Source organism: Nycticebus coucang, chromosome 4, assembly GCF_027406575.1.
Source record: "Nycticebus coucang isolate mNycCou1 chromosome 4, mNycCou1.pri, whole genome shotgun sequence".
Classification (NCBI taxonomy): domain Eukaryota; kingdom Metazoa; phylum Chordata; class Mammalia; order Primates; family Lorisidae; genus Nycticebus; species Nycticebus coucang.
Genome location: NC_069783.1, coordinates 139,241,125 through 139,263,913, shown reverse-complemented (window position 1 = coordinate 139,263,913; position 22,789 = coordinate 139,241,125). Strand labels below are relative to the sequence as shown.

General features: G+C 54.6%; 1 protein-coding gene across 6 annotated transcripts in view; it reads left to right on the top strand.

The window, feature by feature from the left end:
• Positions 1–22,789, top strand: part of OSBP2 (oxysterol binding protein 2) — a 191,451-nt gene that overhangs the window by 156,949 nt on the left and 11,713 nt on the right. For 5 of the 6 annotated variants that reach the window (XM_053586844.1, XM_053586847.1, XM_053586845.1 and 2 more), the window contains 6 exons: positions 1,915–2,168; positions 16,525–16,717; positions 17,156–17,273; positions 19,125–19,188; positions 19,490–19,636; positions 21,267–21,512. In XM_053586844.1, coding sequence (XP_053442819.1) covers positions 1,915–2,168; positions 16,525–16,717; positions 17,156–17,273; positions 19,125–19,188; positions 19,490–19,636; positions 21,267–21,512 — 1,022 coding nt within the window. The remainder of the gene's footprint in view (positions 1–1,914; positions 2,169–16,524; positions 16,718–17,155; positions 17,274–19,124; positions 19,189–19,489; positions 19,637–21,266; positions 21,513–22,789) is intronic. The other variant, XM_053586846.1, reaches the window with a different exon arrangement.

The window sequence follows — 22,789 nt, the reverse complement described above, 5'->3', positions numbered from 1 at the left end:
TGCTTCCCGCTTGGAGACCTGAACTTGAACCTTAAGAGCTGCTTGCTAAGGTGTACTGTTTAATGCCAACTTAAACATTCCCTAACAAGTGTGGTCACCTGCTTCTACCCGCCACAAAGGAGGGGTGCTCAATGTGGGCTAGTTGTGCCTCTCTCTCATCAGCTCTTGCACCTGTGGGGCCCTCCTGGTGCAGCACCAGTGACCATTCTGAATGGTCAGTGGCTAGCCATTCTGGTTGTTATGCATATTGAACCTGAGAAGGTGACACATGCCTCAGTGACAGAGGTTTTAAGAGCTCAGGCTCTGAAGCCAGACTGTCCTGGATGCTCCAGAGTCCCCTCACCTTGTGGTCCTGGGCAATTTCAATTTCCTGTCTCCATACCTACCTGACTGGCTCATCATATGCATTAGCTAAGGCAGCACCTTGCCCAAGGCATGGTGCACATTGGCAGCTGAAGAGAGAAGAAAGCCTAGGGGCAGACCTGCATTCATATCCTAGCTCTGGCTCCCTAGTAGCTGGGTCCTAAGTTGGTGGCTTGGCCTCTCAGAAGTTATGTCTTCTCACCTGCAGAGAGGGTGGCCCAGAATATGTGGTTTCCAGACACTAGGTCATTTTGGGGTTGCAGTAGGGCTGGCTAGAGGGGGATGTTCCTTACCTCTGTGGCCTGCAGGGTCAAGATATACAGTAGATGCCACCTCAGCAGCCCTGACTTAGGCTCTAGGCAGCTGGCTGGCCTGATCCTGCCACAGGCTCAGGGCACACTCAGAACAGTGTCCACCCCCATGCACTTTGCCTGCTGTGGGAAGAAATGTTCTCTCATAATATGCTTTCTGTTTTTAAGACATTATATCTCAGGTTATAGATTTTCTTCACCTAAAAAAAGTTTTTTGCTGATTATTTCTGAAACAAAGCATTTCCAAAATCCCTGGGCAGTTACAGCCTCTGGGACTCTCAGGCTGATGTTAGCCTCTTGGTTGTCCTGTGCCCAGCCTTAAGGCAGCATCACAGCCCACACCAGCTGCCCCCAACCCCACCTGCCACGGTGTACTTCTCAGGGGCTGCCATAGCCCCTCATCCCCCCAACACAGGTTAGGCCTGCATGAAGGGAGCATTGAGGCCACCCACAAAGCTGTGAGAGGTGAGAGGGTGCAAACAGAAAGAAAGGTCACTGCCTGGCCCCTCACATGGAGGCATCAGAGCCTGGCAGGAAGAGTGGCTAGCTGCACAGCTGGGACATGACTTTACCTCTTGAACCCCAAATTTTTTTATCTGTCTCCTGTGGTGGATGGTATAGTTCCTACCCTGACAAGGCCATTGAGCTGCCACAGCCGGGGTCTACAGACTGAAGGTATTCCCTAAGTGAGAGCGGCCCTGGTCCTGTAGGGGAGATAGATGTAGGCAGAGATTGGGCAGCTTCTATTGTGACATGGGGATCTTTGGGCAGTTTGGAGAGAGGATGGCATTTATGTTGACCTTGAAAAGGCAGATGGGGTGAGACTTCCTGAGGAGGTGGCGGAGGGCTGAAGAGGTTCCAGGCAGTGGGGATACGTAGGAAGGGTCCCAAACAGCAGCGCACAGTGTCTAGGGAACAGAGGGCTGTGTGGTGTGGCTGGGGGATGGGTGCCAATCAGAGAGCAAATGCGGTTGGCTGGAGGGGAGCCAAGTCAGCTTAGGGATTCTGGGGCTCTCCGTGCCCACACAGCAATCTCTACCTTTCTACCCGGCACTATACACCCTTTCCTGTAGGCTATACTCTCCAAAGCCACAGACTGGACCAGAGCTGGCCAAGCTCCTCACTCTGCACAGGAGCAGGAATACGCACTATCGAAGGAAGTGATCTACTCACCCCAGGCCACACAGGCCTCAGTGCTGTGTGATTGGGAGTAACCGCAAAATTCTGTTCGCCTCCACAGATGACTCTGGGGACGACGAAGACACTGCTTCCCCAGCTGACAAGAGCGAGCTGCACCAAACCCTGACAAACCTCTCCTTGAAGTTAGATGACCTCAGCACATGCAATGACCTCATCGCCAAGCACGGCGCCGCGCTCCAGCGCTCCCTGAATGAGCTAGACAGCCTCAAGATCCCACCCGAGAGTGGGGAGAAGCTGAAGGCAGTGAACGAGCGGGCCACCCTCTTCCGCATCACCTCTAATGCTATGATCAACGTGAGTACCTGCCTCTGCCCTGTCATGGGGCTTTCTGGAGCTTGCAATATGGTCCCTGAGTGGGTGACCAGAGTTGCTTAACACAGGCCAAGGCCCCATTTCCTGTGGCTCCAAGTCATTTCCCAAAGCCAGCGTCCCCTGCACTTCCCAGGGTTCTCTATATCATCTCATCCACACAGCCATTGTTGGGCAAGGACATTCTTTTTAACCATTTAGTGGAAGCCAGAATTGGGCATGGAATCTGACAGAGGCTGCAGGTGGTTGGTGCCTGGGTGAAAGTCGGGGCCCCACACAGCAGGAACACAGCTACCACACTGGGCCCCCTATCCTGGATATAGCTCACAGACATAGCAGGGTCAGGACCGACGTATGCACTAAGGGAGAGGGTGGGTTGCCTCAGCCAGAAGAGCCTTACAGCTGAATCTGCTGGGCTAGTGCTGACCTGAAAACAGATGAAGCCACTAACCACAGCTCTGAACTGTATGGCCCAGCCTTGGGAGTGAGCCACTTTCCCTGAGTTCTGGAGGCCACGTTGCTGTGACTGGGAGCCAGGAAGTCCCTCAATGGTGGCAGGTATAGAGTTTGTACCTCTTCCTCTTCCTGCCTGGTGAATGCTCCCACTCTAGGCCTCCACCTCCAGACACAGGTCTAACTGCAACCATCTTCTCCCATGGGCCAAGAGTGCCCAGCTGCAGCTTTAGGGATCCCCACTCTAGGGCCTGAAGCTGAGCAAGAGGCACCTTCTTCCCACACTGCCCAGAAACTTGGCCTGCAGGTACCCCCCGTCTGAACTCAGTAGGTGTGTGTGCCATTGTCTGACCCCACAGCCTACTGTGCCCAGGGAGTGGTTGGCCCACGTGGAGGCTGCAAAGAGACCGTTGTCCATGGCACATCCATTTTGCATCCATGTCTGCACTCCATTTTCCTACGTCAGCGCTCTCTGGCCCACTGTCCTCTTTATAGTCACAGACCCTGCAGGCTTAGGCCCCTGTACTCCTACCAGTGACACAGGCGAATCTAAAGCTTATAATAACACAATGAGACATTTGTGTCTCCCTGGCCATCCCTGCCTGCCTGTCTGTGGCTTCCCTGGAATGGCTGTCCATCTGAGACTAAAGCTGGTTTGTCTTAAACAGTTTTGGCTTTTCCCAGATGATGAGTGGCTCAGCCGGCTGTAGTCTTGCCGTCTGTTGTCAGGCATCATAGGCTCATCTGTGTCGATGAAGCTGTAAAAACGGCTTGCCTTCTGAGTGTACAGTGAACTTCTATGTGGGCAGCACAGTCCTCTGAGTTGGTCACAAGGCCGGTTTCCAGTCCTGGCACCAGGGGAACGTGTGTCAGAGTCAGGCCTGAGTGACAGGAGCTGTGTCCCTGGCCAGGCTCTGCCAGAGGTGCAGGTGATACTAACAGGAGGGCCGCCTCCCGAGCTCTTTCTGTTAAACCGGAAGGGAGGGCAGGAGTGAGGTGCTGCCTGACAGCTGTGCTTGCAGCCCAGGGTCCGGTGTGTCTCCTGGGGAGCCTTCACCACAGCTGTTCTTCAGCTCAGAGGAACTGGCTCAGTTCTGGGAGGCCTGTTTGCACAGCTTTCAGATACCAAGTGTCCAAAGCCCCACTGTGTCAGAAAGGCCACATAGGCAAAGCCAGCTGCTTGCCTGAAGGTCATGGGACATAGGCATCTCCACCCCTAGCCAGCCAGATCTCCATTTCCACGCCTATTATAAGGAAGGGATCAGAACAGGAATCTGTACAGCCATGCTGCTGCTGCCACAACCCCCCAGGGAGCTTGTTCAGGTACCAGACCACCTGCCCTCCCAACAACCTTGTTAGTGCCTTTAGATATTATTAGTGCCAAAGTAGAAACTGAGGCTCAGAGAGTCACCTGAGCTGCTCAGTGTTGCCCAGCTGGTGAGTAGCCAAGCTGGGATGCAAACCCAGGTCTGCATGGCCTACCAGGAGAGTGATGGCCCCGTACCCTCCAAGCAGGTGAGAGTCAGACCCCAAGGGCTGCAGATGCCCCTCCTGTTGTGGCTTACACCAAGGAGATACAAGGCCACCCCTTTGGTGGCCTTGCCTCTCCCCACCATGGGACTCCAACCTCATAGCCTTCTCTGAACCTCTGATACTTTTTACCTTTAAACTATAATGTAGCATCTGATTACCATGGGGCTATAGCCCCAAGGCCCCTCCTAGGAAGTTGGAGATTCAGAGATAGAAGCCACCCCCATCTGTCCCCAGAAGCTACAAATCATTATCCCCAGTCCCTTCAGACCTTATAGTGAGAGAAGCTTTTCCTCTCCGCTGTGGGTGTCCCACCCCTGTCCTGACTGTGATGTGAGCTAGGGAACTTCTAGCAGCACCTGTGCCCACTGGCACCTCAGATGTGGCAGACGCTTCTCCTAGGTGCTATACTCCAGCGGGTGGTGAAATGCAGTATATTTTCAACCTGATAGGCTCTGACTAAGCCTGGGGAATAGATGAGGGCCCTGGGCAAGCAGCATTCTTCCTACATGGACAGGGACCAGCTACTTCATCTTCACTTTTCCCCAAAATAGCACAGATTGTCCAGCCTTCAGGAGAAGAGTGAGGGGGACAATTTTTAAACCTTCAAGTCTGGGAAAAAGCATCCATATCATAAGTCTTTAAGTCCCAACCTTCTTCAGGGTAGGGACGGGCCCTCTGGACAATTCCAGGGGACCCAGAAACCCTGGATAGTGGTGCAGGCCCATGCCATGAGCCGCTGCTCCCCAGGGGCGATACAGCCATCCTCACCTCACATCAGCGTGGCCTCTTCCCCAGGTGCTTATTGAAAGTTTCTGGATTGGAAATGTTGAACAATTCAGTATCTTACCCTTCTGTGCCTTTGCCAGTGCCATAGCTTCTAGAACACTCCTCCCCCATCCTTAAGATACCTGGTAGACCCTTTTTCATCTTTCAGAACCCCACATAGATGGCACCATAGCCAGGAGGCCCCCCAAGCCCTCTTTGGGTAGTCCTTCCTCAGGGGCACTGCTGCACTTAGTCCACTGTTTCAACTGCCCCCTCCAGACTTTGTGCTCCCTAAGGTCAGGCTGAGTAGGCCAGTGGGAGTGGTGTTTCAAAGTGGGTCTCTCTAAAAAAAAAAAAAACAAACACTCTAGGTTTCTCAACACTCACATCTGCCTGTGACTTTACCTTCTACTCTTGTTTCCTCACCTGGACAAGGTCAGTGAGAAAGCAGAGGCTCCGGAGAGACAGAACAGTGCTTTGTGACACTGAACTGTACTATGCAATTTCCACATGCAGACCATGCTGGCACCAAACTCATTCCCCCTATTGTGGCATTTCAGTTGGAAGGTTCTTTCTAGCAGGACTCAGGTATACCTGACAGACCTGGGAAGGGGCCCTCTGGGGACAGCATCTGAGAACGTCAGCAGCCTGGTACTGAACTCAGGGCAACCTTGCCTCTTAGCACAAAGTTAGAGCATTTATCCCAGACCTGAGCAGCCGCTACCTGGGCCCTGTCCAGGCCTGTGCCAAGGAGGGACTTGCAGGGAACAGGAGAATCCAGTGGATTCTCTCAGTGACAGACCATCACACATTTGCTCTTTGGTGTAACCTGCTTTGTAAACATCTACCCAGAGGTGCCTGTGGCTCAGTGAGTAGGGTGCTGGCCCCATATACTGAGGGTGGTGGGTTCAAACCTGGCCTCGGCCAAACTGTAACAAAAAAGAAAAAAAAAATCTCCCCAGAGCCACCAGCCCACATGCCTACTTTTTAAGGCTGAGTTTGGAGAGGGCCTACAAAGTCACGCTTGTCCAGGGAAGCAGGTCCAGGTGCAGCAGGAGAGCCAGGCTGAGCCAGGCAAGGCCCACAAAGGGTCAGCCATAGAGGTGGGCCTGGAGGGAAGATTTCTCCCAGGCAGAAGGAAACAGTCACTGCCAGGTCTTTTTTTTTTTTTTTTTTTTTGAGACAGAGTTTTACTTTGCTGCCCTCAGTACAGTGCCGTACCTTCATAGCTCCCAGCAACCTCAAACTCTTAGGCTCAAAGTGATTCTTTTGCCTCAGCCTCCCTGGTAGCTGGGACTATAGGTGTCCACCACAACTCCTGGCTGTTTTTTAGAGACAGGGTCTTGCTTTTGCTCAGGCTTGTCTGAAGCTGCTGAGCTCAGGCAGTCCACCCACCTCAGCCTTGCAGAGAGCTGGGATCACAGGTGTGAGCTACTGTGCCCAGCCTTACCAGGTCTTTACACACGGCCCAGGATGGGGCCCGCACGGGTTTGTCTCCAGAGCCCGCTTGTTAGTCATCCCACCTACCTACCCAATTTCTCTTCCCAGGCCACTGCAGACCCTTCTCCAGGTGTGGTGGGCAAAGCTCACCTACCATGTGGGTGGTGGCCTCACTGTCCCACTGCCCTGGAGAGGAGAGTGGATGCCTCTCCTTCCCCTCAGGGTTTATGGAGAGACCAGGTTGGCTCTGAGGTTTTCAACCATGCGGGAGAAATAGGGCAGGGGACACACACAATTCTTAAGCAGCTCTGGGAGGCCCAGCAGCCTCTCCCCACTGTTCCCCGTAAGCCTACACATCCCTGTCCCCTACCAGCTTGGGCTTCTCTCCAGACCTGAGGTGGCTAGTCTTTCAGCCCTTCCGCACCTGTCAGCTCCTCAGGTGGATATCATCTCTTCTACAAAGCTCCCCCCACCCTGAAACAAACCCACGGTTGCTCCCAAGCCCCTTCACAACCCCCCGGTGGGTGTCAGCCTTGCGTGCTGCACCTGCCCCCAACCCTGCCCCAGCTACTGAGGACCGGCTATGAGGGGCTGAGCCAGATCCTGCCAGCAGAAACCAGGATAGGAGCATGAATGACCTTCCCAGGCACTGTGTGGCACAGCAGACATTCTACACACATGACCTCCCCAACTCAACAGGCTTACCCATGGGGGAACTGAGGCTGAGGGGCCCAGGGACTTGCTCAGGGTCATGGTTGCTAAGGATGTGAGCCCAGGTCTCCTTGGCTCATACAGCCTGCTGCAAAAGGTAGAGACATAAACCTGTCCCTTCTCTTGATCAGAGCAGGAGGCCAGGAACACCTCTCCTGCCCCCCTGACCAGGGCCCATCTGTAGTGCTACAGCATCTCTTGGACTTTTCTCCTGCAGTAACTTGATCCATCTTCCCTGAAAGGGCAGAACACAGTCCCCCTCACAATCCCAGCCTCTATTCCTGGCACAGAGCCCAGCTCTGGGAGCCTTAGCACATGAGAGAAAGAGAATTGTGAAAAAACACAGGAGCAAATGAATGAATCACTTGGTGTCTGGCAAAATTCCCTAGTGGGTAATTTTTCAGCTATGATAAAGGCCAGCTCAGCAGATCCCTGCTTGAATTACTCTTAGGGTAACTGTGAATTAGCCTACCACTTAGAAGAAACCTCACAGGACTATTACACATCTCTGGTTTGTAGAAAGAGCCTTGAACCACAGCGGGCCTGTGCACAGGTGCTCTGCCAGGCCTGGGTGTGGCCATGTTCTCCCTCACGTCAGCGTCCCCTGTACCTCAGGTGGCAGCACTGGCTCTGTCACTTGATGCAAGGTGGATGATACACTTACATGTTACAAGCTCATGCTTTAGGTGTATTAGCATCCATAAAGTAGAAACAGTAGCTCCAGCTATTTCCTGTAAGCTTACCTTCAGTGTAAAGCAGAGTGCCTGGTTAGGACAGGCAGTAGGTGGTGGTGGTGGTGGTGGTGGTGTGACCACACTAGTCCTCCCAAGTCTCCTCCCAGTACTTTGCTTGGTACTCACAACAGCCGTGTGAGGTTGGTGTCATTATAGTCCCATTGTCATCAAAGGGCAGGTGGCCTGGGCTGCTCCATAGATTGGCCTTGAACCCTATGTTTTAGCCTCATGGCTTCTGCCCTGAGCAAAAGAACCCTTTGGTATTGGTACAGTCCTTCTGAGGGTGAGCCCACCCTTGTCTGGGAAGCAGATTCTGTTGCAGCCGTGGCAGCAGAGCCTGGCAGGGGACATACTGTTCTCTATGACTTTTATACAGACTTATTTTCTTACCCACAGAGCCCTGGGAAACCTGCCTAGGCCACTGCCCAGGGGAGTGGGCAGCCACAGTCCTCATTAGAAGTTACTGGGAACTGGGTGGCAGGTACCAGCAGTGGTCATCTCCTGCAGTCCTGAGGACCCTTTGTGGGCTTGCTTCTGTCCCTTGTTCCCCCCTTCCCCCTACCCTGCAGGCCCAAGCAAGGGAAACTCAACCCCACACCTGAGCTTGGAGGGGATTCTCATAATTGGTGACTTATGGGGGCGCCCAGGACTTGGCCCCTCCATCCATGTGGCCCTCAACAGCCTGGAATGTCCAGGTCCACCGTGCTGGCACCCAGTGAACACATCTGTGGGTAGGGACTGTGCAGCTGGTGGAGGCAGAGGTGCACAGGAGGTCTCCATCATCCAGCCACACCCAGTTCTAGGTGCTGGGGACACAGAAAACAGCTCCCACCACCATGGGCCCCCTATCGTCATGGGGGAGCTGTAACTGTGAGGACATACGGGATGTCAGGGTGAAAAATCCTTCAGAGGAAAGATTGCATGAGCTGGGATGGGATGAGAGGTCACAGGTGCAACTGGCTGGGGGTGAGGTCTGTGTGGAGAGCAGGGGCACAAGCCCAGGTTTGGCCACGCATGGAATGAGTGCTTGGATCTGTGAGAGGGGAAGTCAGAGGGAACAAGAGGCCAGTCACAGGGATCTTGTGCTGTGAGCGCTCTGCCTTCTACTCAGAATGAGAAAGGAGGGACCCGTGAGGCTAAGTGGAAAGATCTGACGTCCATTTAGCAAGAGCCCTCCGCTGCTTGGTGAACGGGTGTCGGTGCAGCAAGGGCAGGCTCCCTTGGAGACCCTCCAGGAGGCCCTTGGACAGAGAGAGAGGAGCTGGCGCTGTGGGGAGTGGAGGTGCTGCTCTAGAGTCCGGCAGAGTTGCTGTGGGTGAGAAACAGGCCATTGTGTCCATGATGAAGGACCTCAGGGTGTGGCCTCACAGGGGTTCCAACAAGAGGCAGGAGGGTCCTTCCCAGGAACAGGTTTTGTGCAGCCAGGAACAAGTGGAGCCTGCTGGGGCCAAGTCCCACAAACACCCGGAGCCCATCAAGATGCCTGGTGGGAGCAAAAGGCAGGGAGGGTGGGGCTGGCCCACCTCAATGGGCTCCCATGTGATAGACCCTGGTTCCTAGGTTTACCAGGGAGGGTAGCATCCCATAATACATACACGTTAGTGTATCTGTAGGGCTGGCTGGGCAGGACAAGGTGCCTGTGACATCTTGATGCCAAAGACACAGGAACGCCCATAGAGGAGGAAAGTTTATGGAAGGGGATGTCCAGCATAGCCAAGGGCTCGATGGAGTGGGTTTGGGGGACAGTCCAGGTGGAGAGGGCTGCGAGGGCTAAGTGCACTGAGGGCCCCGGATTGCTAGAGTGGGCAATAGGCAGGTGAGGACAGGCACACAGATGCAGAGGGAGCAGTGTCAGGCAAGGGTTCAGATTTGGGGTATCATAGAAGTAAAGATCCATGTCAGGAGGAGCCGCTCACCTTGGAAATGCTCTGAGGCTTCTCCCAGGCCAGTTAGCTTATGACCCAGCAAGTCACGTGGAGCTCCTTGGCCCACCCAGGTAGTGGTGACAGGCCCCGAGCTGTCCTCACTCATCCTTCCAGGGCCCATCGATGGTTCCTGGCCAGCTGACCATCGCTCTGCTTCTGCCAGCTTGCTCATTTGGGGCCTGGGGAGATGGGTAAAATAGATTCCAGAATTATCTAAAATCAGTTGGCAAACTGGTAGCCAGATGGCATCAGTTCCTGTGCACAAGGGCTTAAACTATGTTGGATATGGAAAGGGTTATTTTAAAGTTTTAATTGAAGTGGAAAGCTGCCTCACCAGTGCCCAGAGTGAGTCACATTGCGACCCTGCCCTGTTGGTGTTTGGGAAGGGCTGGAGCCCCCATGTGTGCTGGTCAGCTGTGCCCAGGGCCACAGTGAGTGGCCAGGCCAGGGTCTTGGCTTGAGTGGGCCAGAAGGTTGATAGATACACACAGTGTGGCGACTTGGCCAGGCCAGAAGGCCTCCAGCACTGTGGCTGCATTCTTGGTCTTTGACACTTAGGATGGCCAAGCTTCTTCCAGGGTAGCAGCCCGAGTTAGACAGACCTGGCCTGAATGTCAGCACTGCCCTTCCTGCCTTTGTGGGGCATCTGCTGAACTCAGGCTTCATCTGTGTACAGTGAGGCCAGCCTATGCTCCTTAGTGGGAGGGGAAGCGAGATCCTGCTGACCTCAGTGCGTCCTCTGGCCATGCAGAGGGGCTCAGGGACACCATGACCGTCTGTGACTTCCCCCTATGATACCACCTCCAGGCCAGTGGGAGGCAGGAGTCCACAGTTGTGAAGGCCACGTGAGGATCAGTGTGGGCAGCCTCAGCCTAGCAGCCCAGAGAGCAGGAGAGTCCTCCACCCACCTGGTAGTCCAGAAACCAGAGTGCCACCATAAAGCAGGTGTGTCAGATGCCTGGCAGGTCCTGGCCTGGCCACAGGTGGGAACACGTCCCTTTCTTTATCCTCCCTGGGCCCAGAGTTACTGGGACCTGCAGGATGTGCTAATGACCAGAGACAGGGCCAGTTGCCTGGGCTAGAACCTCTAGGCATTTGGCCTCTTGCTTTGCCTCCTCTGGGAGCTCAACAGCTACCCAAACCAATGTCCAGCAGTTCTCACTTCCCCATTTAGGAGGGAAGTGACCTGAGGAGGCTGATAGTTTGCCAGGAGCCTCTGAAGGCTAGGACCGGGGTAGAGTCCTGGCTCTGTAGACTCCCAGGAACTCAGAGCCTGCCCAGACCACACACAGAATGGACAGAGGACCCAGGCTGACTGACCTCACACCCTACTCCCCCACCTGCATTTGGGGAGCAGTGCAATTGTCAGGATTAGGATTAGGAATAGCAAAAGCGATTAAGAGTTTGTCCTTCCCCTGGGGTACAGCTGGGCAAAGGTTTCCAGGTCAGAGATACTCTGTGTCTGTCCCATGGGGCACCTGTTAAGACAACCAACAGCAGCTCCCCTTGGAGTTCACACAGCGTGGCCCCTGGCCTGGCTTCCCCTGAGTAGGCAGCCCTCATAGCCTCTTTCACCGGCCGGAGCTATCATCAGGAAGTGTCCTCAGTGGGCAGGCAGGGCCTGGACTCCCCAACACAAGACCCACCTTTTCTGTCCTGGACTTCGAGGCCCTCATTCTGCTTTAGGAGCAGCAGGCTCCGCACCTTCCCCACGGAGGTAGAACCACACCATCTGGAGAACCTGAACCCCAGAGCAGCCCCTCTGCATCTTGGGAGCACCCACACTCTTGGCCCTTTCACTAGCACCCTTTCCAGAGCCCTGCAGTGAAGGGGTGGAAAGGGCGGGGCTGGGAGACTGGAACCTTTTCCCCATTTTGAGATTAAGTGACCTAACAGGTCACAGAATCAGGGACTCTGTAGGAGTCCCACGGGGACACAAAGGGTCAGGAGGTTATAGGCCTGCCCCTGAGTGGGCAGTGAGGCAGCCCCCGTGTAGGGCCCAGACACTGGCTCTGGCTCCCAGCCAGACTCATTCCCCTCCCCTTGAATGATTTACGATGCAAGTGTGACATGGGTAGGGGTTGGGGTTAGTCAAGCCTCCTGCACAGAGCTGGGCACAAGCTCCCTAGCCCCAGGCATAGTTGTTGCAGACCCTTAGAGGAAATGTGACCATGTTTGGGCCTAGTCTGGGTCAACTGGGCCTTTCTTGGGCTCTGGGAGCCTCCCCTCCTCCCCACCGCCCCTCTGCTGGGCCCCAGGCTTAATCCAGCTTAATGAGCATACATGGCCTAGCTCAGCATTCCAGGGCAGCAGGGCCAGGCCAGGCGCCTGCCTCTCCCCACAGCACGGCCAGGATGGGGTCTGGAGAGGGTCTGCAGTGGCAGAGGAGACCATGGGAGTTGGGCACAGACACCAGGTGGGTGCATCCAGGGTAGAGGGGGCAGACAGGCTCAGCAATCCACTGGGTGGCCAGGCAGCTTATCTGCTGTAAGCGACCCCTACCTGTGGCTGTGGCAAAGGCCCTGGGTCCAACCATATGAGCCTCTCAGTATTAGGATACAGCAGCCTCCTCCCTTTGACTGTGACACTCGGCCATCTGCATATGCCCAGCCTAGCCACCTGTGCCCCAAATGAGGCCCATCTGTCTCAGGGGATCTGACTTCCTGTCCCCCGGCTGCACTGTGTCAGCCAGCCCTGTGAGCTGGTAGCTGTAAGCTGGATGGAGGTCACACCTGGCCAGGTTGTCAGCCAGCAGTCTGACCACCTGGGTGAAGTCTTCAGCTGGGGTCAAAGGTGCCAGGAGGCAGCCCCTTCTCCCTGAGGTGAGGCTGGTACCATTGCTTAGACGGGGTTATTCTCAGGCATGCTTGTTAGTGAGCCTCTCCCAGGAACCCATCTCCACACTAGGAAAGCCAGATCCCACATTTCTGCCCTTGCTTCCAGGCAGCAGTAAAGATTTCGCTTTACAAAATAAACTGTGACCTTGCTAGTTCCACGCCCTGGGAGACATGCAGGCACAGGGACTCGATCCTGGCCCAGCACATACTTCCTTGTGGCCTCAGGCAAGTCCTTTGGCTTCTCTGAGCCTCCCCCTCAAACACACTTATCTAGAAAAGGCTACTTCAGTGCTTGTGAGGAATGTGGTGTTACACAGGGAAGCTTCAGAATAAATAAGTGTGTTTGGGATTGAGCCAGGGGGAGGGCAGGAAGAAGCAAAACCTGGTGGGCTACACGGGGGGAGCTTGAGGAGGAGTGGGCTCCTCTGGGCACCAGGCCTGGGAGGCAAAACAACCAATGCTCCATTTTCTCTTGGAGGAGAAAATGGCTATTTCTGAAGTATTTAGAGCCTATGGACAGGGAGGGGTGAGTAAGGATCCTAATTCATCTTCAGTGTTTGCTTTTGCTGCTGGGAAGGCCTTGCGGCTCAGATGTAGGAGCTGTTGCCACCACGACCTGTGGCTGCCGTTTATACTGCTGTCATGTGGCTCTTCTATATGTCTTATTTTAAATGACATGAGGTATATAGGAGCAAAGCACCCATCTATGTTAAACCCTACTGACTGATGATCATAGGCCTGCAGGGGGCTGGCAGGAAGTGATGGAGCGGTCATGACAGGGCAGAGAAGGGGCAGTGTGATGCAGAGGCACAAAGCCCTATCCAGCTGCTGGGCGGGGCCCGTGGACCAGTAAATATCCAGAAACCTATGAAGCACCCATCACTTGCCCATCACCAAGATGGGCAAATGAGGGGACTGTGTCTTGGGTGGAAGGACAATGATCCTGGCGCCAGAGAGACCCAAGATCCCATCCTGGTCACCTCTTGTTGATCTGGGCAGCCCCTTCTCCTGGCTTTGAGTCTCAAAAGGTTATGGAGGAACAGGTGGAACTGGCAAGGGGCTTCCCAGAAGCACGGAACAGGGAGACAGACAAGGGCGATCTCCCCGACACAAGCCCCCTTCCTCACACGCACCCTATAAATGCCATGAGGCCAGCTTGGCAGGGCCTGGCCATCCTCCTGTGCCACCAATAGCACAGTAAATAGGTGGCAGGAACCAAGACTAACTTAGCACTGGGGCTACGGTGAGGGCCACGGCAAGCAAGGGCAATATGGAGACATGGGTCTTATGGGCACACGAGACGTGGAACAAAAGGTGAATGAGCTCGAGATTGAGGACCTGGGTTCCAGATCTGGCTTTGCTCTCTTTGCTGTGCGCCACTGGAACCTCAGTTCCACTGTCTTGGAATGGGGTGGAGGTTTCTGTCCACCCACCTCACAGAGCTTCTGTAAGGGTCTAGAATCTTCCTGAGGCACCCACAGGGGGACTCTACCCCTTATACCCACTAGCATAGAACTAGTGAAGAGGTGCCTTCTGGTCCAGTTATGGGGAGATTGTCATTCTGTTGTCAGGGTCCCCACCCTGAGGCTTAATAGCAGTGAGGAAGGGAGAGGCAGGGAGGCCACCATAGGACCAGGGCAGTGAAGACCTTGGCTCCAGGTCACAAGCCTGGGGGTAGCAGAGTCAGGCCTAGAGCCAGGGCCACCAGAGGGGTCTCCCAGTTGCATGGGAGACTGCAGCTCTCCCATGTGAGAGAGCTGCAGTGTGGCCAGTGACTGCAGCTCCATCCCCAAGGAAGAACCTTACAGGCTCATAATTTGCAAGCTCAGAATAGCCCCAGATCTTCAACTGTACTGAACACAGCCTCTCCCATCTTTAGGACCCTGTTAAGCACATAAAATAAAGCAATTTCTTTCCTTCCCTGAGACACCCTCTCCTCCCCACACCAACCTATGGCAGAATACCTGTCACTATAAATTCTTGCTTAGGTGTGGCCAAGCAGAGACCTGCATCCGGACCTTTCCAGGGGGTGGGGAAGACCTTGAACCTGAAGTTGGAGTGAATGTGCCTCCTCCTTGGAGCTTGCTGCCCCTGAGGAGGAGCTGCCAGGAACTTAACGTCAGTTTTCCCATGTGTCAAATGGGGGTGACCCCACTTGTCCTACCACAAGGATTTTGCTAGGTGAGCAGAGACGGGGAAGCTTGTGAGTGCAGGGTCTGTCAGACATTACTGTCTCACTAAGAGGACAAAGGCTCAGGGGGCCTGGTGGCCTGTGCCAGCACCCAGGTCTCTGACTCCTGGTAGCCTGTCCTTTTCCACCACACTTCACTGGTTTCCTTGGGCAGGTCACACTGCATCTTCAGGCCCCATTTCTACATCTTCAAAATGAGGAGAGGCATCCACGCCCTGCCCACCCACGTGGGTGCTAAGGGACAGTCAGTGGAGGGAAGGTGGCGGAGAGAAGGGCTTGTTAGAGGAATGCTTTTCCTGGGGCCAGCTGAGTAGGCAGTACTCTGGAGCCCCAGGCTGGGTGTCCTTTCAGTCAAGCCAAGCCAACTGCCAGGACTCAGGCCCTCCCTGTGTGCCCAGGCAGTGTGCCCAGAATGTGGCTGGTCCTCAGGAGGCCCAGGACACAAACTCTGCTCACCTCCACTGTCATTAGTCCCAGCCCCCTGGCAAGCACCACTCATCCAGCAAACATTCTGGAGCACCTGCTGACTTGTGGGGATTCCATGGAAGGAGGTTACAGTGAAAAGAAACAGGCGCAATCACCACAGAAAGTAAACAAATTGGCAAGTGCCTGGGTGGGCCTAACTGAGGCCAGGGGCCAGGTGTTTCCTGGGGAAACAAGAGGTCCGAGAACAGTGGGAGTTGGTGGTAGAAGGCCTAAGCGCCTATGGCAAATGTGGGTGGTAGCACACAAGAGTGGGTCTGTCCAGTGCACCACGCCTCCCCACTTTCCCTGACAGCCCATCAAGAGAGCGCTGCTTTGTCCCTGTGTCACAGAAGGGCCTGTGTGCCTGTCTCCCTCCAGGATAACATGTGTCTGACCTGGGTCAGACAATGTGTGATGTGTGGAGCCCAGCAGGCATTCCAGGGCAGCTAAACCTTGAAGGACTATAGAGGGAGTTCAGGGAAGCAACATCCAGACCCTGATGGAGGTGTGGACTGAGGAGATGGGTCCCTTCGTATTAAGTTAAAGGTGTCCAGACAGGGCAAATCCAGAAGTCCCTGGTTTGGACTTCACTGCCCTCCATGGACAGCTGAGGCCTGGGCATTCCTCTCCACTGTGATGACAGGCAGAATGATTGACCCCTACCTTGTAAGAAAATGATGGAACCACCTATACACCTAGGAAGCTGAAAAGAATCTGGATGTCATAGTAGGTCACGAGCATGAAGGGGAACCTTAAGAGCAGAGTTATATGATACACACTGTGAGGTGACTTGGTGGAAAGTTCCAGTCCCAGCTCTTCCAGATAAGACCTGTTACCTCTTTGAGCTGGCCAGTATGCAGAGTATGGCTTTCCTTCCTTCTGTGCCAGACCCAGGGACCAAACTGAGCTGCCAGGGGTACCTTGGGTTCCAGTGTAACCAGGAGTCAGTGACAAATCTGAGGCCCAGCCATGAGGAGCAGAGATGCAGCATCCTTCTGCTCCAGGGGGGCTGGGTATAGAGCAGTGCCACCCCAGGTGTAGTGCTCTCCAAATGGCCTCCTGACCGTGGGAAGCTGACCAGGGTGGGTGCCAGGGTCACATCCCCACAGAGGCCAGAGGGGCAGCAAGCATGTTTCTGACCACCCCGGCAGAGGGAGGTGGAGCTAGACAGTGCTCCCAGGGCCCTCTTCCCTGCCCCTGCCGCTGGGCAGGCAAGGGTGTGGTGGGTAGGTGCAGACAGGCATCTGCTGGAGGCCTGGGGCTCACACACCCACTCCCCCTCACCAGGCCTGCAGGGATTTCCTGGAACTAGCAGAGACACACAGCCGGAAATGGCAGCGGGCGCTGCAGTATGAGCAGGAGCAGCGCGTCCACCTGGAGGAAACCATTGAGCAGTTAGCCAAGCAGCACAACAGCCTCGAGCGGGCCTTCCGCATTGCTCCTGGCCGGCCCAGCAACCCTTCCAAGAGCTTCAGTGAGGGTGAGTGGGTGTGGGCTAGCCGGTGGGTTGGGTCTGTCCCTCAGCCCTCAGACTCTCCATGGCTTCGCATGTCCCATCCCCACTGACTGACAGCAGTATCCCTGTACTAGGTTTAGATTCTCAAAAGAAATGTAACTGAGCTAAGCTGTCACCACCCACCTTCCCTCGGGCAGGGGGTCCATCAAAAAGGGCAGCTGGCCACAGACTGAGCCAGGTACTGAGAGATCGGAGAGGCTTCCAGAGAGAGGCCTTGAGCAAGGACTACGATGAAAGGAAAGCACCTTATTCCAAGAAAAGGGAGCAAGGGCAGCACGGTGCAAGGGGAGCGGGGGAAGAGGGACAGAGGAGGAAGACCCTTGGCTCTGGACTTCTTCAGGGAGGCGGGAGAGGCCTTTCTGAAATTGTGAACTAAGGCAGCAGCTCTGCATGTGTCTTTAGGAAGCCTCTTGACTACCAAAGGAGAGGACAGTGAGGAAGATGAAGATACCGAGTACTTTGATGCCATGGAAGACTCCACATCCTTCATCACGGTGATCACAGAGCCCAAGGAGGACAGGTGTGGCTCTCCCCAGGCGGGGACGGCTTCAGTCAGGAGGAGTTCCCGCAGGGGCAGCCTCTCCCACCTTGCTCTTAGGCTCCATCTGCTTTCTTTCTACCAGCCGTATATACTTGGGGGATTCCTTTTTTAAACTCTTTCTCCAGATAGGGTTTTTGTTTAGATTCTTTTCTTCCTCAAATCAAAAATGCCCTCATAAAGTTTACATGACAATTTTAACTGAAAATGACAACAGAGAACATTGGCTGGATCCAGTTCCAACTTGGAGGTGGCTAGAGGCTGGGTCCCACGGGCTGTGGTCTGAAGACCCCAGATCACTCATTCTTGCTTCCGAGTTGCAATGGGTCTCAACAGTTCCCTCTACTGTGTCAGGAGTGATGGATGCAGGAAGTTTCTCATTTTGTATTTCCAAGCCTTTGTTTGATTTTTCTTAAAAGCTTACTCTTTCAGGATGTTTTAAATACAGTCACTTGAGACTTAACAAGGGGGATACACTCTGAGAAATGCCGCAGCAGATGGTTTCATCATGGTGGGAACGTCACAGGGTGCACATCCACACACATGGCTGACCCGGCCTTCCACACGCCCGCCGGAGGGTAGTGCTGCACACATGTAGAGCATGTGACTGTAAAGAATATTGCAGGCAGTTGTAACACAGTGGCAAATGTATACGTATCTAAATACTGAAAAGGCACAGTAAAAAGAGTATGATAATCCTAAGGGACCACCGTCTCATATGCCATCATTAACTAAAACATCCCTGTGTGGTGCACAGCTGTACACACAAGAACACACAGTAGTGACCGAGACACACACACACTAGCCGTGAAAACAATGTTGTTGGGATCCACAGGAAATGCCCGTGGGTGTGGCCCATGCCCCTGCACAGCCGCGTGCAGGGGAAGAGGAGAGACTGGCTGGGTGCAAATTGCTACTCCTTTTTCACTTGGAGCTGTGTCCTCCCACATGTTCTATCACCTCCCCGTCCCAGTGTCTTCCAGGGAAAGCGCTGTTTGACTCCTTCCCACCCTTCAGGGAGTTTTCAGTTCCACCAGCAGCTCACAATCATTTTCTGTTTCCTGGGGACATTTTTAAATTACTCTCAAAGTTAGCATGGATCAGCTGCTCTGAACTAACTTCCTCCATATCACCAGCAGTGTTACTGTCTCAACTCTGTAGCCAGGAGGATCTTGCTTGGGCTTCTCGAGCCCTGCCCACCCTTCATGGGCCTGGAGCTCCCAGACCTGGGCTCTGTATTAACCAGGTGCTTCTTCCCATGCCCTGAGGTTCTGACTGCTCCTGCCCTGCCGGCCTGGGTCATCTCTCCCATAGAGCCTGGGCCCCCCACAGGCATGGCGCCCCCTGCTGCTGTGGCCAACCATCCCCACCACAAGTACCCATGGGCACTTAGAGGCTTCAGACCCCCCTCCTGCTTTTCAGGAGCCCCAGTCTAGTGTGCAAGTCAGAGGAGCAGGCATCAAGGGCATGTGGGGACACAAGAGGTCTGTGACAGAAAGGGCTCCGTGAGGCTCTCCCAGAGGTGGTGTCCACCCCCAGCTTCATCTTGGGTCTAAGTTAGCCAGCCCAGGAGGCAAAGGGTGCAGGGACCCCATCCAAGGGCTTTCATTAAGCAGCTACTGCCAGGGACATCAGCAGGTGGGGACTTCCCCAAATTGCTGCCCTGGGCCCCTCAGCCCCCACCTTCAGTGTCCCGAATTGGAGATTCCCCCATTAGAAGCGGCCTTGACTGGGTGCCTTCAGCCTTCCCTGAGGCATCTGGGAGAATGTTGGGCTAGCTCCCAAGGCCTCAGGATTTGTCAGTAACTTGCCTCACGGTTGTGTGTACTGCAGAAAAGCTGAAAGTGGAACCGGGTCAGGCTCTGTGGACTGGGCCTCATCAGACAACGTAAATGAGGTAGGTGTACCCCAAGAATTAACAGGAGGCTCTTGCTTAGGGCCAGGCTCCAGGTGGCTGAGGGAAACAGGCCAGCACCAAGAGCTGGGGGCCACCAGATAGCCCTGCACTCTGACTACCTTCAGGTCCCTGATCTGCATCCCATTTAGAGTTCAGGCAGAGCTGGCCTGCCCTCCTGACCAGCAATGTACTAGAGGCCCATCTGGTGCTCACCCTCGGAGGTGTCAGGGCAGGGCAGGGACCTGGAGACTGAGGGAGAGCCCTGGCCTCCATTGATGGGCATGCCCTGCTTCTCTGGCAGGTGCTAGATGGTGCCTCACTTATACCCAAGGGTTCATCCAAGGTCAAGAGAAGAGTCCGTATCCCCAACAAGCCCAACTACAGCCTTAACCTCTGGAGCATCATGAAGAACTGCATTGGCCGGGAGCTCTCCAGGATCCCCATGCCGGTAGGGGCTGGGGCAAGGTAGCCTCAACGGGCCTTCTGGGGCTATTTTCCTGTCTGTGGACAAGAATCAATGGCCTATGTGAAGTACACCCAGCCCTGGGGTGTTATTTTCTTAATGTCATGGGAGGAGCCTGTAATTATTTAATCCTGTTCGTCAATGCTGTCAAACATGAGCAGGGTCTTCAGGCTGTAAGGGAAGGGGAGGGGCTAGTTCAGAGATGTGGGGAACCCAGAGCACCTCTGGACCTTATGGGGCTCAGAGTCTTGGCTGCTGTGATTCCATAGAAGGGGAGTAGCAGGATTGGGCTGTGAGGTGGGGGTTGGGGGTTCCTTTATGCTGGGACCCATTACTGGTACCTTCCCCCATGAAGCAGAGGCTCAGCAGGGTCACACAGCAGGCCAAGGGCAGAGCTCAGACTCTTGTGCCACCAGACTGTGGTAGCATCTCCACCAAGGAAGGACTCCAGGCCAACTGGTTTCACTGTGTGACCCAGAACAAGTTCCTCCACATTTCTGGTCTCTGTGTCCACATTGCACTGGAGAAGCACAGGGTCCCTTTCACAGCCTCTGAGAGAAGATAATGCAGGGACGATTCTCAGCCAGTGGCATCGCAAGGGGAGCATGACACTGAGCTGAGACCCAGACGGAGGCTCTAACCATCATCAATCCTTGCACCAGCCCCTCCATGGGGAACCTGTATCACAGCTGGCATGTGAGGAAGACCCACTTCCTGCACTCATGGATTCATTTGTTCATTCACTCATTTATTCTGATTCCTATGATTCAGCACTGAACATGGTAACTGTGGGTGAGTCAGAAACCCTGGCCTTAGGAGGTATCCCTCCTCACAGGGGAGAGTGACAATGATCATATGTGGGTTGCCATGTAAGTTTTGAGACAGACTGTTATGATCCACTATTTCATTTTCAAGAAACTCAGCATCCTTTCTGATTCACTTGTGCAAGTTTCAGCTTGCTCAGCTTATCAGTGTTGCTGGGAAGGCTTCATTTGTTTCTGTCTGCATAGATTATACATTTCTTGATTTTTGTGGGGGTTTTTTTGTTTATTTATTTATTTGAGACAGAGTCTCACTTTGCCACCCTTGGTAGAGTGCCATGGTATCATAGCTCACAGCAACCTCAAACTCTTGGGCTGATGCAATTCTCTCGCCTCAGCCTCCCAAGTAGCTGAGACTACAGGTGCCTGCTACAACACCCAGCTATTTTTTTTTTTTTTTTTTAGAGACAGGGTCTTGCTCTTATTCAAGCTGGTCTCAAACTCAGTGAGTTCAGTGAGCTTGGGTGAACTCAAGCGATCCACCTGTCTCGGCCCCCCAGAGTGCTAGGATTACAAGTGTGAGCCACTGTCCCCGGCCCTGATTTTTGTATATCTTAAAATTTTTGTAATGACCAGAAGGTGGGGAAGGCTAGGGAGGAAACTAAGGCAGGAGGGGCCAAGGAAGTGACAGGCTGTTGGAGGGTGGTGCTGCAGTGTTGGTCATAGTCATCCAAGGAACCTCACTATGAAGGTGTCTTCTGAGCAGGGATGACTCTGAACACCTGAGGAAAGCCAGGGTGCTGTGCCAAGCCAGTTGCTGGCTCCTGCCTGACCACCCAGCCACCCACCCGCAGGTGAACTTCAATGAGCCCCTGTCCATGCTCCAGCGGCTGACTGAGGACCTGGAGTACCACCACCTACTGGACAAGGCCGTGCACTGCACCAACTCCGTGGAGCAGATGTGCCTGGTGGCAGCCTTCTCGGTGTCCTCCTACTCCACCACCGTGCACCGCATCGCCAAGCCCTTCAACCCCATGCTGGGGGAGACCTTCGAGCTGGACCGCCTTGATGACATGGGTCTGCGCTCCCTCTGCGAGCAGGTGAGTCAGCCAGCCTGGTGCCAGGCAGCCCACTCACACCTTGGCCAAGCTCCTGCCAAGCCCAGGGTCAGAGCAAGACAAATGGGATGTGACCTCTAACCCTGACTGCCTATGCCCAAGGGGCTATTATGCTGAGGTTTAGCTGGGCAGCAGGGAGATGGAGGAGAGCCTGGAGAGGGCAGAACTGAGTCTGATGTGTGGGGAAGGGGAGGACACAGCTCCTGGCCAAGAAATCATGGAGCAGAAATAGAGAGACATCAGCAGGCTTGCGGGGGGGAGTCTACACAGGCCGCAGCATGGGGTCACCACTGAGCGGAACGGCAGCAGGCAGGGGGAACCTGGGTCATTCACCTCAGGGTGGACTCTGGCTCCCACCCCCAACCTTCTGCATCCCTTCCTTGAGAAGATGAGCCAAGACCCAAGCCCAGCAGGCTGGGAACCTCAGCCCATGATGGGCAAAGAGGCAAATCTGTTGGTGCCTATATGACTCTGGCTCCTGGGATGAGCACAGGAGGCCAAGAAGTCATCTCCAGCCAGCTAAAGGTTCTGGCTGCTGTGAGGACCTGTTAGAAGTGGTTGCAGTGACCCATGCAGGGGCGTGTGTGTTACCCAGACCCTGAGGATGGGGGAAGCCAGAGCCACCAGGTTTGTTGACACTTCAGGTGGCTGGTGCAGGGCAGTCAGGGTAACCCCAGGATCCTCCGCCTAAACCACTGAGGAAACAGCTCTCTTCATTCAGCACATGCTAAGTGCTTCCACCTGCCAGGGCTATTCAGGCCTGAGGGTATGGCTGGGAAATGAACAGATATAGCTCTTGTTCCCACAGGCCTGGAGGGCAAGGACCCTAGATGCTTCTGGCTCTTGTAGAAAGGGGGTGGTCAGGGAGCAGTTTGGCTGGCACAGAGAGTGAGGGGAGGAGAGGACACGCAGGTGTAGGGAAGCAGCAGAGGACTCTAGCTTCACTCTGTGTGGGAGGCCTGACCCTGACCAGGGGGGATCCTGCCAGCTGCAGTGGTCGGGGTGGACAGGGGTAGGCGTAGTAGAAGGGGCAGATGCTGGGCGCTTTGTAGAAAGTGTAGACAGCCTTTGCTTGGGATTAGATGGGAGCATCAGGGAGACTCCAAAGCAGTCAGTGGAGGCTGGTCCTGTAATCAAAGCATGGAGGAGGCAGAGTTCTAGGGCCAACCCTGTTTGGTCACATCTCTGTGTTTGATTGTCCCTGGGGACTTACAGGGGCAACAGCTGAGCTCCAGGACAGTTTATTTGTCTCTTGGAGC